The sequence below is a fragment of the Bos mutus genome, chromosome 14 (assembly GCF_027580195.1).
Source record: "Bos mutus isolate GX-2022 chromosome 14, NWIPB_WYAK_1.1, whole genome shotgun sequence".
NCBI lineage: Eukaryota > Metazoa > Chordata > Mammalia > Artiodactyla > Bovidae > Bos > Bos mutus.
In genome coordinates, this window is record NC_091630.1 from 9,638,871 (window position 1) to 9,657,500 (window position 18,630).

Consider the following 18,630-nt stretch of genomic DNA (forward strand, 5'->3'; position numbering starts at 1 on the left):
TAGCCAGGATGCTTATCAAAATAGAAAATGTATCTTGTTAAAGGGACAGTTATGATCAGAGATACCCAGAAACGTGTGGCTCTTCTGACAAATTCCGGATGTGTAAAACGTGCATCTTCTACTATAAAGGAAAGTCGCTGAGCTATGGCAACGTCTCCCTTTTTAAATAATTGAAACTTTGTTTTGGTTGCTGTTTCTTACACTGTCACTCTAAAGAGTAAATTAAGTTTGGCACGGGTTAGACCCCACTCCAGTACTCTTGCCTGGAGAATCCCATGGACGGGGGAGACTGCTGGGCTGCCGTCTATGGGGTCGCACAGAGTCAGACACGACTGAAGCGACTTAGCAGCAGCAGCAGCAGCAGGCTTCTAGACACCAAGGCTCTTTTTCTGAGGGAATTATGGTACGAATTAAAAAATTTTTTTTAAAGTTATGGCATCACCGACTCAATGCATGAGTCTATGGAAACTCCAAGAGATGATAAAGGACAGGGAAGCCTGGCGGGCTGCAGTCCACGGGGTCACTAACAGGTGGACACAGCTGAGCGACTGAACAACAAAAGTTAAGAGATACTGCATTCCAGTTTTTGTGAAATATGAGTGGTTAGAAATCCCCTTTTAGCTTATTCAGTGAAATAAAGATAATGAGTCACATGACTTTTTTCAGCCAACCATGAAATATGATTTAATTTATAGCTGATGGAAGTAGACACATATATGACAGCTTTCTCAGACTAAATACACCATTCCTCTCCAGTTAGACTATACTCTGAAATACATTTTTAAAGCTAAAATTGTCAATGCCATCTATTGGTAAAAAAGTAAAACTGCAAATAAGTTTTAATAATCTGCATAATAGAAAAGACACTGGAAAAGAGTAATATTTAGTTATTTCTCTGTTGTGACAATTTCAAGTTGAAATGTTTGCAGATATGTAATTTTTGTTGATTTATTTGTTGCTTGTGTTTTAGGGGAAATGCACCGCCATTGAAATGAAGCATCGTAGAAAACAACTGGAGAGTGATAACGAGATAAGTGCGCGGTTTTGTGATGGAGGCATCTTACTACACTTGCCTATATAAGGGCCAACAACTTCAGAGGTCTTAAAAGTTTCAAAAACTCAGCAGATTATATCAATAGTGATGTGAGCTCCAACACCTGGAGTAATAATAATGAGCAACAGGATGTTTTAGGCTAATGGGATAACAGCCAATTGTGGAACAGTGCTAAGCATCATCTCATTTAACAACAACAGAAAAATAATACGTACATTAGAAACATGTTTGAGCCCAAGTACCTAGTGAAAAAATATAGGTCTAATTGTTGTTGTTGTTGTTGTTGTTGTTTTTGAACTCTTTGTTGTATAGAGCCAAATCTTTAAAAAGAAAAAAAAAAAACTTAAAATTTTCCATTTATTAATTTCTCTATTTTGGATACTTAAAAGATTTATCACTACACAATGTTTATTTATAGCCATAATACCAGAGGGATGTACAAGGGGAAAACAGTTCAAACTCATTAAAACAGTTTCATCTGACACTAATGTTGAGTCTTACCCAATTCCTAACTGAAACTCTAAGCTTATTTATAAACTAATGCTGCCTGTAAAGCTATTTTACTAAAATATTCAAGCAGGTATATGTCTCTACATATAATAAACATTTATAAATCATACCAGACCAAGTATACAATTATGACAATTCTTAAATTTAAATGCATGTATTTTTTACCTGGAGGACAATTGCTTTATAATATTGTGTTGGTTTCTGACATATACTAACGTGAATCAGCCATAGGTATACATATGTCCTCTCCCTCTTGAACCTCCCTCCCCACCCAACCCCATCCCACCCTTCCAGGTTGTCACAGAGCCCTGGATTTGAGCCCCCTGTGTCATACAGCAAATCTCCACTGGCCATCTAATTGTACATATGGTAACATGTATGTTCCAATGCTACTCTCTCCATTCGTCATGCCTTCTCTTTCCTCGTGTTCACAAGCCTGTCCTCTGTGTCTGAGTATGACCATTTTTATATTCTCAAAATAACAGCCTGATGTAATACCATAATTTGTTACTCATACATCAAGACTTTACTGTAACACACACTAAACTCCGCAGACTTCAGGGATGGTTAAGTAGTTGCATATATTTATAAAGATTAGCACTATTAGTTTTATAAGCTAATATAATTAAAAAGTAAGGAACATGGTCTCATGGAAAAAAAAATCACATAAAACCAGTGGGTACAGGTATAATTCATAAAGGGATATTTTATATTACTAGATGAAAACATAATCATTGCACATAAGCATAATTACTTCCTTGCTGATTACTTTATGGTGTACTAGAACTAATATTTCATGAAATAGAATTTACTGCCTAAGAAATAGGCCATTTCCTACCACCTACAAAATAGGGTATCTTGAATTGATCTTACAATGACCTGGCGACTCCACCTCTATTTGAAAATAAGCAATCATGGTTTGAGAGCATTCGTCATCAACAAATGGCAAGGCTTTGTTTGGAAGGAAGTTGTTGTCACATTTGATTTCAGGGTCAAAATATCAATCCAGACAGAGAAAAAAAACATAACCATTTTTGAGAGCTCTTTGAAATGGTACCTTGGAGAACATCAGACAGACTGACTATTAAAAAAGCATAAATCATATGCTTAGCCATTTGTCTGACACACTATATAAAAGCAGAAATGACTATTGTGGGGAGGTGAAGCTACTATTTTACTATCTCACATCCAGGGCCCCAATCACCCCTGCCCTCAACCTGACTCACGCCTTCTGCTTTCTAAACATTTGGAGGGCTGGGTTTTCTAAGGCAAAATGACCCTAGGCCTGGAAGGCCCTGTGTCCTACTAAGACAGTTAGAAGTCTAACAGAAACCTCTGCTCACCACGCTCCCTCTGCCTGGGACTATAAAAACCTCTGTCCTACCCCTCAGGCGGGCAACTGGCCAGGCTTCCTGAGTCCTGCGACCCCTCAACTCCAGGTCCTGCTTTCCCACTTGGACTCCACCCTGTGATGCTTCCAGTATCTCACCCAGCAGACCATCTGGGCCAGGCAAGTTTTTCAGCAACCAGCTAAGAAGAAAAGCAGGGCTGGCACGGACACAGGGGGCGGAAAAAGATGAGAAAGACGGCCGAGTGTTGCTCTCCATTTATTACCAGCTTGACTTGCCAAAAATATACAGTAAAAGAAGTCCCAGGAACAAGAAGAGCGGTATTCCGATGCGATCACCTCAAACACTGATAGTGCATCAAGGCTTACCTATTTATCTTCCTTCTCATTTTTCATGGCAAGCACCGGTTCTTTAGAAGACCATGTCTCCTAAATGCTTCACTTCCAACAGTTTTATGCAAAAAAAGAATGAACACTGGCAAACAGAACACATGTTTACCCAAACTCATTCCTTCTTCGGTATTCTGATCTTTGACCAAATTGTCAACACTAAATTAAATCACTAGCATTTCCATGTTGGAAAAAAAAAAGTACTAAATCAGTCCTCAAGGAACATCTGCTGACTTAAGTCATAGACATAATACCATATCATATTTTTCAAATACAGACTATCACAGAGACTGGGAAAACCAAAATGAACTTTGAGACTATCTGGAAATAAAAGATAACAATTAAAGAAACTGATTTGGTAAAAAAAAAAAAAAAAAAAGTTGTGGCAGGCCAACTACATATGAAATCTCTCACGCTTAAAAAAAAAAAAAAATGCACTAAACACTTAATTTGTGTTTGTTAATACAGTTGACCTGTCTGGGGTCAGCAGATACACACCCTTCGGAAAAATAAATAAATAAATACCCGGAGGTCACAAAGATCATAAGTAAGAGAAAACACAGCTGTTGAAAGAGATATTAACACCAACGAAGTTTTCTCATAAAGGAGACACTAGATCAGGAAGAAGTATTTTTACCCCATCACAGATTTCAAGCCTGAAGTTTAGCTGAGCAGTAAGGATGCAAGTCCTGGAGCACACCACCTTATGAGAATTGAAGAGATCCTTCAGTCTTACCCATAGGTCTGTTTCTGTCCCTGAGGTCCCTGTGGCTGGGGTGTCGATAGGAGTCCCTGTAGTGGTGGGCAATGGCCATATCATCCAAACGGTAATGCTGCGGTGGAGGGGTGGGGTGAGGCAGGCCATTCGGCTGGTAGGATAAGCCGTTATTTGGACTGTACCGCTGGCCTGGGCTAATAGTGCATGGCCGCTTGCTCGGATGTTCTGAGTGCAAAGGCTCTCTGTCAAAGCCATTTTCTTTGGTTCTGAGGGAGGAAGAAAAAGAGGTTTTTTTTTTTTTTTTTCCTTTTTTTCATAATGGACTCAGAAAGCAGCATAGTTCAGATACTTGGAACCTGTAATATAAACAGAATATTCTTTTCGCTGGCCAGAACTTTTCTAAACTCAGCTGCCTAGACCTGTGAGGATTCACTGAAACCCAGGCGGAGGCCTCAGTGATCCCATGGCTGCACACAGGAGAAAAGGCTCCATTTTTCATCAAATCCGTAAACATCTTTCAGTTGAGGCGTGTATGGTTTGGTCACAAATAAGAGGAAGCCTGCTCTCTCCTCCGTAGATAACATCTTCATTCAAAAGCGAACTCTTGATTTCTAACAAATTACTCTCAGATCAACTGTATCTGGCGATTCATCAAGGTACAAGAGCATCACTCTTCAGTTCTCTGGGTACATCTATTGCACTGATCCAACCCGGCCTCTGACTTCTATGAGCTGTGTTGTTCAATACAGTACCCACACGTGGCTGCTTAAATTACAAATGAATTAACATTAAATAAAGTTTAAAATTCAGTTCTTGGGTATCAACAGCCACACTGCATGTGTTTAGTTACTGCCTACAGCTAGTGACTATTGTACAACACAGATACAGATCATTTCCATGATCTCAGAAAATTCTATTCAAAAGCACTGATCAATTAACTGAATTAACACAAATGACACAATGTAATGTCTCAGACTGACATTTCCTTGGGCCACCAAGATGATCAGCAGTCCTACAAAGCTAGCTGGGATTAGAAGAAAGGGTGAAGCTCTTCCTCTTGAAGTTGAGGAAACACACGTGGAGACGCAGCAGGGGCCTGTCTGAGGCCATGAGATCTTAGACCAGGGCAGGCACACCCTGTCTGCCCTTCATCATGTGACACACAAAACTCTGGATGTGTCTTTCAGAAGGAACGCAGTCTGCAAATGAGACCTGATAACTGCTCTTACATTCTCAAACATAAAGTAGGGTTAAAGAAATATTTTCTGGCTGAATGTGTCTCTGGGAGATTAACTCAATATATTCAGTAAGACAGGAACATGTCACAGCTCCCAAACTAATTTTTACCTTGTAGCTGGCTCTCTTTGCAATTCTTAACCAGCGGCAGCATCTCTTTTTCCTGGGAAATTTCCCCATAAGAATTTGACCAAGTCACAGTAGCTGCAGATTTCTGCAAGCTTTTTTTATAACCATTGGACTGCCAGGGAATTTCCATCTTCATCCCTTTTTTGATTGTAGGTAGATTGTAAGTCTAACGACTTAAAGACTTCAAGAGACTTTTCCCACTTTCCTAGTGCCCAAGGATAGCCTTTGATAAACCTGGAGGATCTGCGTGGAAACTGACTGGACAACAGAGATCATCAGGGGCAAGAGGCATCTACGGTGAATCGTCCTTTATGCCCCTTTAGGGTAGAGCCCCAGTGACAATGTACACACACCAGATTAAGAATGACAAAGGAGTTACAGGTAGAAGGTGCAGGCGCACTAAGAACCGAGGGAAACTGCAGACTTCAATGGGAAATGAATACATGCCCAGCGCGTGCTGGAGAAAGATGTTCTGGAACCAGGAGACTGTCCGATGTTGGAAATGCCAGCAGGGCACGGTTCTCATGGGAGTATCAAACAGAAGTCTCAATGCTGCTCCTGTCAAAGGGTGGACCCTCAAATATCCTGACTCCATACACACTGATCATTGACCAGACTAAAGGGTCTCAAACATTATCTAAACGTATTGCTTAAAATAATTTTTAAAAGTGAACAGAAGCATTCTAGATTTATCTTCTAAGAGGATAACTATGTGATTCTCATCTGTATTTCCATATCCTACACATTTCTGAATAATATATTTCAACAGTCAATGCATAAATATTTCCAGCATAAATCAGAAAATACTGAAGACTATTAGTAGCTATGAACATAATGTCAACACAGCACCTACCTTACTGGCAGTGTGGTGTAGTGGAAAGAGCACTGGACTGGGAATCAAGAGACCTGAGATTTAGTCCTGGCTCTTCCACGACTAGCTGTGTGACCTTGGGCAAGCCACTTAACCTCTCTGGACCTCAGTTTGCTCATCTGTAAAATGAAAGGGTTGGACTAGATCAGTGGTTTTCAAACTGTGTCACCTGAAATGCTTAGGGATTCTGCTGGCAATAAAGAGCTTTTACCCCAACAATCAAGATTTAAAGGACCAGAGGAACCCACTTATCATTTTAATCTATTTTAACAGTTTCATTTTTGAAGGAAATAGTCAGCTGCTGAAATCAAGTTTGAAAACCACTGGACTAGGATGATTTCTGAGGTCCTTTCTAGTTTGAAAACTCTGCAATTCAATTATTCTATATTTATTTCTAAATGCCATTTGCACAGCACAGGAAATACAGCCAAAATTGTATAATAACTATATAAGTGGAGTATAGCCTTTAAAAATTATAAATCGCTATGTTGTATACCTGAAACTTTGTAAGTTTTCACATCAACTATACCTCTATTTAAATAAATGAATAATTTTTAAATGTCATGGTTATGTAGATCAAAACACACAACGTTGATGGTATACTAGCCAAATTATGTCTAAGTCAACCATTTGAACCAACAGAGAACTTCTTTGTGCTTTGCTTTGAACAGTATATTATTTATAGCTGATTTTTAATGCAGAAATAGAAAATATCCTCTGAGTATCTTTTAGCAGCCTAAATATATAAACATAAAATCATTTCTAAATACCCAATTGTGTCAAAACCAATTCAGCTCGCTGGTTTCCTGTCTCCTTGTTCGAAGATAATAAAAACACACATCACTGGAAGAAGCCGTTCTAGTTTCAAAGTAGCTGGATATGTTACTTAACTTTGCTGACACGTCAGCCCTCTGGTCAGTGCTATTACTTCAGCGAGCCTGCACTGAAGCTTTTTTTCCCTCCTAAAACAAGGACAGTAAGGTCCTAAGAAGCAGAGCTAGCTCCTGGGTCTGCCCTGACATTTCTGTCACACCCCTGCAGGGACAGCCACTATTCTGCACCTCATAACTCTTGCAACAATTCAAACAATAAAGCTCATCGCTTCACAAAGGGGGGGTAATATTTTACCAGAAAAGCATTCAAACATTAAAACAGCCCATAGAAATAAAGGTATGAAAAGCCTCCCTGGTACTTCCTCCAATCACTCATGGGTACTTATAAAGCCAATCCTACTTAAAGGATGTTATGTCCATATAAGATAACCAAAACAACTTAATTGCTATTTGTTTGTCTGCTTCTTAGAAATGCTTACAACTACCAACATGTCATTGCTTGGGGGCAAATTCTAAATTTGCATGTTTATTTGTTACCTTCTCAAAATGTGTTAGGCAAAACTAACAAATATCCATTGTCCCATACCAACATACTCTCAAAATGACTCAAATTCTAGTAGGAAGTCTGTCACACGTCATGGGTTTCTGGAAGGCATTTTTTTTTGGTTTGCTTTCTATTTTCTATCTCCTTTTCAGAAGAAGGTTTTCTGAATATAACCTACTTCAACATTTAGATCCCAATCACTTTCTCTCAGGGTCTGAGGTCATCAGAGGACTCTTCAGGACTCAGCTGTGTGACCTTGAGATAACTTGGGAAAGTTAACTTTCTGGCTTGAGTTTCTCGCCCAGTAAAATGAAACTTATAGGAAATAAAACATGTTTAAAAAAATACTTAAGAGAAAACTTAATTGACACCTTATCCCACTTCAGGCTGTTTTCTCAGCTCCTCAACAGAGAGGTTGTAAACTGATTCATTTGAGAAAGAAAAGCTTTTTAAAAAACTTTCCTCTATATAAAATACTTTAAATGTCATAATTGGCTAGTATGCACTGATGATCCCTTAGTAACATGGAAATGAGGAAGAATGAAGAAAAAATATTATTAAGATCATGGCAATAATCAGAATAAGAGGACCAAGCAATCTCCTGCATGACAGGAACACAGAGTTTTTTCTGAGATTAAAATGTTTTTTAAATGGGGAAAACAGCGCTATGAAGATTATTCTAGGGAAAGGCAAATTGGTTTAGCGTAATAAAGCCAAGAATGGCAAGGAAGAAACTTAAAAAGTCAGTCCTGTTACAAATAAACACCTGCCCTAGGTACTGACTTTTCCCTTTGACCACAGGTATTTCAAACGGCACATATCTAAACCGACCTTGTCTTTCTCTGATACTTCCGACACCAGTCAATTATGCCACTTTCTACTTAGCCACCAAAATAGAAACTAGAAGTCACTCTATAACTCTGTAGAGTTATACTCTCTAACCTTCTGCTCCAAATCAAGTCCTGCAGCTAGTCTCTTCTCTGTCACATGTCCTTCTGCTCCACCTAAGACACCTTATCTTAGCTCCATCACACCACTGTCTCTGCAGGCATCTCAGTCAGAGGCAGGGCTCAGAGACTGCCTAAGTCTTAAAGAAAAACAAAAAACTTTACTTTCATATTTTAGAAAGCAGTCTATGCCTAAATCTCAGGAGGTGACAGTTCTGTTGAAGAAAAGCTCAAAGACATAAATGACTTAATCTTAAACAAATGTCCCTTTCCTTTTCTAATAAATGCAGTTTGTTAAGGTTTCCACAGAAGGACTAGACATTAGAATTAAAAGGCACGGGGAGAAGAGTCATTTATGGCATCGTATTTTCAAAACACAACTCAGTAAACAGTCTCTTCAGGAAATAGGTGAGTTCAGGTAAGAATTTTACATAACCACCTTCTAGCGGTGTTGAATAATGCATCTGAAGCAAAATACATTACAGATTCCCCTGCTACCTTAAAAAGAAAATCAAACCTGATTCTTCAGGACAACCTGTGGGGATTTCTGTGTTTGTAGAAATATCACCCTGCAGGAAGTGGGATGTTCAGACGGTGAAAAGCAGGGCCGAGTGACAGAGGACCATCACGACTGAGCCACACAGAAAGAAGTGCCTTCCCGCTCTCTACTGCTAACCCACCACCCGGGAGATTACGTCCTGAGAGGAGGGCTGACACCTTCTGGAGTAACTAAGATAGATTCATGTGGATGTTGGCCAGTCTGGACAAACTCACCATAACTGGAACTTTAAGGATTACAAGATACAGGTTCCCAGAGCTTTCTCTCCCCGAAGGAGAAGGTGGAAAGCTTTGGACACAAGTCCCAGGAGCTCTCCATCTGCTGGACAATCTGCCTAGGAGTGGCTGTCCCCTCATCTCTGCTCATTTCTGGCCACTGTTGAAGTAGTCAGCTGCTACAGCTCTCGCTATCTGGAACTATGCTTTCTTATTCTAATCTGTCATCTATACATCCCAACTGGAGCCCTCTAGTTTTTTGTTAGTGAACCAGTCACCAGCACTTTGTTCCTGAGCTGTTTTCACGGATGTGGGTATTTCAGAGATGCATCTTTTAAAATGATAGAAAGTAAACAAGAAAGCAAAAAAGACTCTTGGGGGAGAGACCATTTGCTACACTACTAAAAATGACTGTATTAAGTTTAATTTTGATTACTTGTTGAACTAGTGTTTTGCTGTTGTTTGTTTGTAGTGTTTTGCTTTGTTTTGTTTTATACAGCTGGCATGTGTGGCATGCATTATCTGGAGCTTAACTGGACATACCAAAATAAGCAAGACATGATTCCCAACACCGATTATGGTTTAGCGGTAGACTTAAATTCCTTTTCAAAGTGTGCTAGCAAGAAACTCTTTACCATGTGTGAGCATGCTAAGTCATTTCAGTCGTGTCTGACTCTTCGCAACTCTATGGACTATCGCTCCCCAGGCTCCTCTGTCCATGGAATTCTCCAGGCAGGAATACTGGAGAGGTTTGCCATTCCCTTCTCCAGGGGATCTTTCTGACCCAGGGATGGAACCTGGGTCTCCTGTTTTACAGGTGGATTCTGTACCATCTGAACCACCAGGGAAGCCAAACTTCTAGCATAAACACAGTTTAATAAGGGATACAAGGCTTCAATACTGTTACATAGGACCTGAACTCGGTAGGTACCGTAAAAAAGAGCACAAAAGTGGTATGGGAGGTCAGAAGCAGACGAAGCCACTCCAGAATGTACACTGGAAAGAGCAGGGGCTATGGAGTTGCTTTCAAATTTTGGCTTTGCTATTTGCAGGCCCTATGAACTCACGTGGCTTAATCTCTACATGTGTCACAAGACGGGTACTTCAGAGCTCTGAGAGGACTGTATGAGAGAATCTACATAAAGAGTCTAACACGTACCTGGCATTCAACAACTTAACCAAGCGCTTGCTTTTCAAGCTGAGGTGTTCAGAGGCTATGGTATTACAAATGTAGTTATAAGAGCATGGGGAATTAAAGTCAGAGAACCTAGGAGCTAGAATCCCATCCATGCCTCTTACAAGCCATGTGAGCTCAGATATATTATCCAGCCAGCCTGAACCCTATGCAAAGTCAACACTGAGGCGAGAACAGAGAGACCAAAATGTTCTCGATAGCCATGTAATCTTCCTCATCATGTAAGCACTATCTCACTAGAAGCCTCCACAACTGATGTGATTATTATTTAAAAAAAAAAAAAAAGTCATTTCTACAGGAATGATGACTCTCTTCTTGAAACTGATGAATGCATAAAAAATGCAGCACAAAACAAGAATGTGTGACATAAATTCCTCATATTTTTCATAGAAAACTGAACACGCTAGATAATAAATATTTAATTCTTATCTGCAGAGTCAACTTGACAAAAATATTGAAATCTCATCCATTTTGCAGTAAAGGAAAAATGGAGCTAACAGGTTCAGCTGGTGTGCACCTCGCTGACAAATCTCATATATTCAACCAACACGGTTTCAAAACGACTGCCTTATGACCCTCAAACATTCAGTGTTTTCTAATTTACTCAGTAAGGCAGGAAACCAGGCTGACTGTGGATCCTCTATCCTTACAAAGATTTATAAAACCTCAGTACATTCAACTGTTGCATTTGCCCACATGAGCAATTATAGAGAAGAAATAAATGAGCGAAAGTAAGGAGAAAAAAAGATATAATTCTTAGTTGAGCTTTCCTTATTCACATTCTGCACATTAAAACATATTTTGTGCAACTGGAAGATTTCAGGTATGTATTGATAAATATGCTGATTTCTCCATTAAGAAGTCCTATAACTTTAAGCAAGTTCTTTAGGCCTGCTAAATCCATAAGATCTCTCCCAGATGACAAATTATATACTTCTAAAGCTCAAGAAAATCTTAAAAAAAATAATGTTTAATAATTGGGGGTGGAGGAAATACACGTTCATGTAACCATGTTGCCTTCAAAATAAAAATCAAGATGTGTTCAACTGAGAGTAAGTTAAAGCATAATTACATTAAAATGATAATAAAAAATACATAGATAGATCGATGAAGGGGATTAAGATTTAACATCGATCACTTGAAAGGGGGAATAACATAGTGGAGACAGTGTTATCCACATAAGATCAATGATCACTCGATTTGATTTCTTAAGCCAGAAAGTTTCTGCATCAGAAAATCGCCATAACGGGTGAGAGCACAACTTTAAAGACAAAACGCTGCAACAGCAAAGCTGTGAGAAAAAGACATCAAATGATAATTAACACACAAAAAAGTATCTTTTTAAATGCAGTGATTTTTCTCTATTCTGCAGTCTCAAAAAAATGCAGGCTTTGTCTAACTGCTCTTTCCCTCCTCATCCTACTTGAAACTGTGTCCTCAAGACCATCGGTATGCAGTTTTAAAGAGGGCTCTTAAATTCCAGTCTCTGTTTGAAACTGGTCACTTCATTTAACCAGCTCCAAAAACGGTTTGTATGCCCTTCCTCGGGGTTGCCTGGTGGCTCAGTGGTAAAGAACCTGCCTACCAATGCAGGAGATGCGGGTTTGATCCCTGGGTTGAGAAGATGCCCTGGTGAAGGAAATGGCAACCTGCTCCAGTATTCTTGGTTGGGAAATCCCATGGACAGAGAAGCCGGCAGGCTACAGTCTGTGGGATGACAAAAGAGTCAGACATAATTCAGTGACTAAATAACAACATTCCCTTCCTCAGCTTTTTCCATCACTGAATGGCAAGATGAACAAACTTTTACATACAAACAAAGAATGGAAATCAGAACTTTCTTTTAGCTTTCCCTGATAATTTAGAAAAAAAAAAATAGCATGATTTTAAAATGAATTGTCTTCTTTCTCATTTGGGTTCTAAGTTATTCTACCCCAGACCTACAAATCTAGTATAGTTGTTCAGGGACTCACCCTAGAAGTATTTTTAAGAAGAAGTAGAATAAATTTTACTGTTCTGTACAGGAAAAAAAAAGATTTCAGAGACTTCCCTGGAGTATTCATTTCTCTGTAAATAACAGGAATGCTTAAATAAAGAAAAAATATAACCAGTGACAATCATATTTAAGGATGAGAAGTTACATTTGCCAAAATCCATCCCTGAAATACGTGAGGACTGTTCAGTAGATTAAATCAGCAATCGTCACAGAATTTAAACCCCCAAAGTTGTAAACAAAATATAGAGTGCTCTTTTGTTCATGACATGTCATGAACAAATTACTAAAATGTGTTTTCTCCTCAGGTGTCAGTTTTTCCCTCTTTTAGTGACTGATGGTTCCCAGTGTTATTACAGAAACAGATTGATCTTTTTAATGAGCCAGTTTAATAGACTCCAAAATCTCACCGTGGCTGCTCATCCATGTCAGACCATATGCACCAACAAAACATTCAGTAAAACAAAAAAAGCTCTGCTGTCAGACAGCTCCATACTCTATAAAATTTCATATAGTAGATCTGGATATACAGATAAATAACCGGAGAAGAGAAAAATGCATATGCAAACAAGATGCAGAAAATATATGCAAAGAAATACTGTAGAGGCCCATATTTTCTTGGCTCTGATGAAATTCCCACAAGATACAAATGTATTTACACAACATATTCTCATTACCCTTCCTCCTAACTCTAAGGAAATCTATTTGCCATCTTTCCATTATAACACACACTTCAGGGTTCCACTTGAAAAAGAATGTTCCAGCGAAAGAGCAACTGTGTGAATTCTGACTCCAGCAACTGTCTATGAATAACCAGAGGGGAACAAGACTAAAGGGCTTTTAAGAAAGTTCTATCTGACTGAACACAAACAGGCACGCATACACAGTTACAGATCTTCGCAACAAAAATGCCAATCTTCTGTGGAATTCATACAAAGTTTCCACATCGATGTTAGCACATTGGCAAGCTTACCTCAGTAGGGTTCAAGAAAGATCTAAAGTTACAGGGTATTCACATATGAAACACTGGGACAGACAATGGACAGAGGGCTGAAAACATGGAGAAGTGGATAAAACAAGTTTTTATTCTGCCTGTTACAGTTACTTAGCATTTAAAGCTTCTAGAATAGATTGTGTCCCTGTCTAATGTTGGCTATAGGATTATCTTTACATTTATCACAGTCATCTAAACCTTTCTCTGTTATCCCTTCCTCCACCCAAATAAATGTCCTCCTTCCCAATTTTCCTTCTAGTCTCTCCCTACTTCCTTTACCCCACTGTCTTGGGAAAATGGAACTAAAGCATCTCAATATCAGCACACAGGGCTGACTCCCTTCAGGGTAAAAGGTTAGGATCAGACAGGAATACAAATGTGAATCATCTATCCTTGGGCTGCCTCCTGGTTTTCAGCATCACGTGGACATGTCGCTCAGACACCTGGATTAAGCACTGCCTTTAAAGCTAAAGTACCAAATGCTTAAATATGACTAAGAAAATACAGCTTGCAAAAATAAGAAAGTAGCGCTGTTGGTAGGTCACGGAAGGAGGTTGGGTCTATAGGATGTCAGAAGTAAACTAATATTTAACCCTTTGCTTTAATGTTTTAAACTGTTAAGAGGTCCCATGTCACGAGGAGAAAAATTCCAGAGATTGTAGCATAAAAACTGCTTAACAGAGGATTATGTAATAACTATATGTAAACTGGCTGGCTTTTAATAACATTCTGATTTGCAAAGCAGCTAATACATTTAAGGGTAGCTAAGTCGGTCACAGATAGAAGGAGCGTAAGCGCCTATGAATCTGTGCCAGTGTTAACCTTTCAAAGGCCAGTCTACTCTTTCCTGATAAAACGCAGAAAGAGTGAATGGATAAACAGAGAAAGGAAACAAAGCATGTGACAAATACGTTTCTGAATACAGTTTCATTTTAAGATTCTCCATATTTTACAAATGCAAGATGCATTAGACTTCATATTTCTGTATTAGAAAATATTTATAAATGAAGCTGAGGTATTCAGGAAACTCATTTTAATAAGGTACTTTGGAAGTTTTATGTATATGCGTCATTCAGCAACTAATTTGCAAGGTTTCATGGAGAAGGGGGTTTATTTTACATTTCCTAGAATTCTCAGTTATGAGAGCAGAGTAACCTGGTATAATGAATATTGACTAGTAGATAAAATTTATCAGAAAAAAATGCCACCTATTAGTTCTATTACTTAACTCTTATATTCACTCAGTTCAACTAGCTTCACTAAAGTTTTCTCTTAGTTCATACAAAGTCCAAATTAAACAGCTACTGCACTGCGTTTAGGCCAGATTTCAAAACCATCATGTTCTGAGAAAACTTGGAATAATAACTTATTGGAATAATAAAATATGTGCTTTGGATGAATAATATAGTAAATGAGAAGTTTAATATAGGTATACCTTGGAGATGCTATACGTTCAATTGAAGATCACCATGATAAAGCAACTAAAGCCAGTCACACAGGTTTTCTTTTTCCTTCCTAGTGCTCATAAAGTTCTGTTTACACTATACTATAGTCTCTTAAGCGTACAGTAGCACTATGTATAAAAGAGTATATACCTTAATTAAAAAACAATTTATTTCTGAAAAACACCAGAACAATCACAATGGTTAACATTAAAGAAGACCGATCACAGACAACCGTAACAAATATAAAATGAAAAAGTTTGAAACACTGTGAGAATTACCAAAATGTAACACAGAGACACCAAATAAAGCTTTTAGAAAAATGGTGACAAGAGACTAATTCCATGCAGGGTTGCCACAAACCTTCAATTTAAGAGGGAAGGGAAGAAGGGAGGTGAGGGGAAGGAAGGGAGAGAGGGGTGGGGGAAGGCTGGAAGGAAGGAAGGAAGGAAAGCACAAGGAAGCGCAATAAAATGTGGAAAGCCGGTGCTGACTGTGTCTAATAAACATCAGTGGCGCGTGGCACATCTGAGTGTCACTCATCTTTACCTTTTACTTTAACATTCCAAGCAACAGTGGTGATGTTTGTGATGCACAGAAAAATCAATCACTAGATTGTACATCTGCAACTATCATAGTGCTGCAGGTCAATTAAACCAAAAAAAAAAAAATACAAGTAACAAAGCTTAACCTGCACAGGCCAGAGACTCATCATTCTGCAACACCCCAGGCCAGAGCAAGATTCCCTGCGGCCCCTCTAGTTTATTATTTTGCAAGAAGCGTCAGTCAGCAGTTGAAACACGACATGAAATATGGCCTCATGCCGCCGGTCTGGGGTCCTCCCCCCTCTCACCTGTCTGGAGTTCGCCTCTTCCCGTTTTCGTTCACATCGAGAAGCAGCTCTGAGGAGTCAACAGGTGAGGTGGTGCTGGCATCCAGAAGCAGCTGTTCATGCTGGGCGAGGTACTGGGCAGGGTTCTGTTTGGCCAATCTCGCGCAGTGGAGGAGCTCACGCTGCAGAAGGGGCAAGTTGGCCTGTAAGGGCAGAACAGGAATGAGAGGGTGCGCAGAGGCTCCTTCTGACCAGGGGACCTACTCCACTTTGCAAACACTAGCGGACCGGACCACACAACTCAACTAAAGGACATGCTGCCGAATGCATGCAGTTCCCAGGCACGACTTCCTGCACTGGCTACAGCATGAGCTTCCCTCTGGGCCTGGGGTGGATAAGATGCCTGAGGCAGGTCTCACCCCTCCTACCTTCCAGCCCATTAATAAACTGGGAGTGGCTCCTCTTTAGGTTTCCTTCATAAACTTTGAGCTTCCCTGGTGGCTCAGACTGTAGCGTCTGCCTGCAATGCGGGAGACTCGGGTTCGATCCCTGGGTCAGGAAGATCCCCTGGAGAAGGAAATGGCAATCCACTCCAGCACTCTTGCCTGGAAAATCCCACGGATGGAGGAGCCTGATAGGCTAGTCCATGGGGTTGCAAAGAGTCGGACAGGACTGAGCGACTTCACTTTCACTTTCATAAACTTAGCAGGGCGGGAGATGGGGAGGAACTTCAAGAGGCAGGATTCATGTTGATGTATGGCAGAAACCAACACAATATTGTAAAGCAATTACCACTCAACTAAAAATAAATAAACTAAAAAACAAAGATTATAAAAAAGCAAAAACAAAAGATGCTTTCATATTCAAACATTGTAAGCTCTACTGGATACAGATTCCAGCTCCACCTATGAGGAACTTTCGTCTCCCACTAGGAAGATAGATGGTCAGTACCGAAATCAGACTGATCATATTCTTTGCAGCTGAAGACAGAGAAGCTCTATACAATTGGCAAAAACAAGACCAGAGGCTGGCTGTGGCTCAGATGATGATCTCCTTACTGCAAAAATCAGATTTAAATTGAAGAAAGTAGGGAAAATCACTAGACTATTCAAAACAAAGAAAGTCAAGGAAAGTGAAGTTGCTCATTCATGTCCAAAAGCAAGACCATTCAGTTATGACCTAAATCAAATCCCTTACAATTATACAGTGGAAGTGACAAATAGATTCACCATATTAGATCTGATGGACAGAGTGCCTGAAGAACTATGGAGGGATGTTCATGACACTGTACAGAAGTCAGTGATCAAAACCATCCCCAAGAAAAAGAAATCCAAAAAGTCAAAATGGCTGTCTGAGGAGGCCTTACAAATAGCTGAGTAAAGAAGAGAAACGAAAGGCAAAGGAGAAAAGGAAAGATATATCCATCTGAAAGCAGAGTTCCAAAGAATAGCAAGGAGAGATAAAAAAAGCCATTTTAAGTTATCAATGCAAAGAAATAGAGGCAAACAATAGAATGGGAAAGACTAGAGATCTCTTCAGGAAAACTGGAGATACCAAGGGAACATTTCATGCAAAGATGGGCACAATAAAGGACAGAAACGATATGGATCTAACAGAAGCAGAAGATATTAAGAAGAGGTGGCAAGAATACACAGAAAAGCTATGCAAAAAAGATCTTAATAACCCAGATAACCATGATGGTGTGATCACTCACTGAGAGCCAGACACCCTAGAGTGCAATGTCAAGTGGGCCTTAGGAGGCATCACTACGAACATAGCTAGAAGAGGTGATGGAATTCCAGCTGAGCTATTTCAAATCCTAAAAGACGATGCTATTAAAGTGCTGCACTCAATATGCCAGCAAATGTGGAAAACTCAGCAGTGGTCACAAGACTGGAAAAGGTCAGTTATCATTCCAATCCCAAAGAAAGGCAATGCCATAGAATGTTCAAACTACTGCACAATTGCACTCATCTCACATGCTAGCAAAGTAATGCTCAGAATTCTCCCAGCCAAGCTTCAACAGTACATGAAACTGAGAATTTTCAGATGTTCATGTGGATTTAGAAAAGGAAGAGGAACTAGGGATTAAATTGCCAACATCCTTGGATCATAGCAAAAGCAAGAGAGTTCCAGAAAAACATCTCTTTCTGCTTCATTGACTATGCTAAAACCTTTGACTGTGTGGATCACAACAAACTGTGGGAAATTCTTAAAGAGATGGGAATACGTAGACCACCTGACCTGCCTCCTGAGAAATCTGTATGCATGTCAAGAAGCAAAAGTTAGAACTGGACATGGAACATACTGGTTCCAAATTGGGAAAGGAATACGTCAAGGCTTCATACTGTCACCCTGCTTATTTAACTTATATACAGAGTACATTATGCAAAATGCCAGGCTGGGTGAAGCACAAGCTGGAATCAAGATTGCTGGGAGAAATATCAATAACCTCAGATATGCAGATAACACCATCCTTACGGCAGAAAGTAAAGAGGAACTAAAGAGCCTCTTGATAAAAGTGGAAGAGAGTTGGAAAAGCTGGCTTAAAACTCAACATTCAAAAAACAAAGTTTACGGCAGCCAGTCCCATCACTTCATGGCAAACAGATGGTAAATAATGGAAACAGTGACAGACTTTATCTTCTTGGGCTCCAAAGTCATTGCAGATGGTGACTGCAGCCATGAAATTAAAAGACACTTGCTCCTTGGAAGAAAAGCTATGACAAACCTAGACAGTGTATTAAAAAGCAGAGACATTACTTTGCTGATGAAGGTCTATATAGTCAAAGCTATGATTTTTCCAGGAGTCAAGTATGG

The 18,630-nt window shown here is 39.6% G+C and overlaps 1 protein-coding gene across 8 annotated transcripts in view; it reads right to left on the reverse strand.

Annotated features, from left to right (window-relative positions):
* RUNX1T1 (RUNX1 partner transcriptional co-repressor 1) overlaps positions 1 to 18,630 on the reverse strand; it is a 153,493-nt gene that overhangs the window by 32,534 nt on the left and 102,329 nt on the right. For all 8 annotated transcript variants that reach the window (XM_070382937.1, XM_070382940.1, XM_070382944.1 and 5 more), the window contains 2 exons: positions 15,832 to 16,013; positions 4,039 to 4,286 (listed from right to left, as the gene is read on the reverse strand). In XM_070382937.1, the coding sequence (XP_070239038.1) occupies positions 4,039 to 4,286; positions 15,832 to 16,013 (430 nt within the window). The remainder of the gene's footprint in view (positions 1 to 4,038; positions 4,287 to 15,831; positions 16,014 to 18,630) is intronic.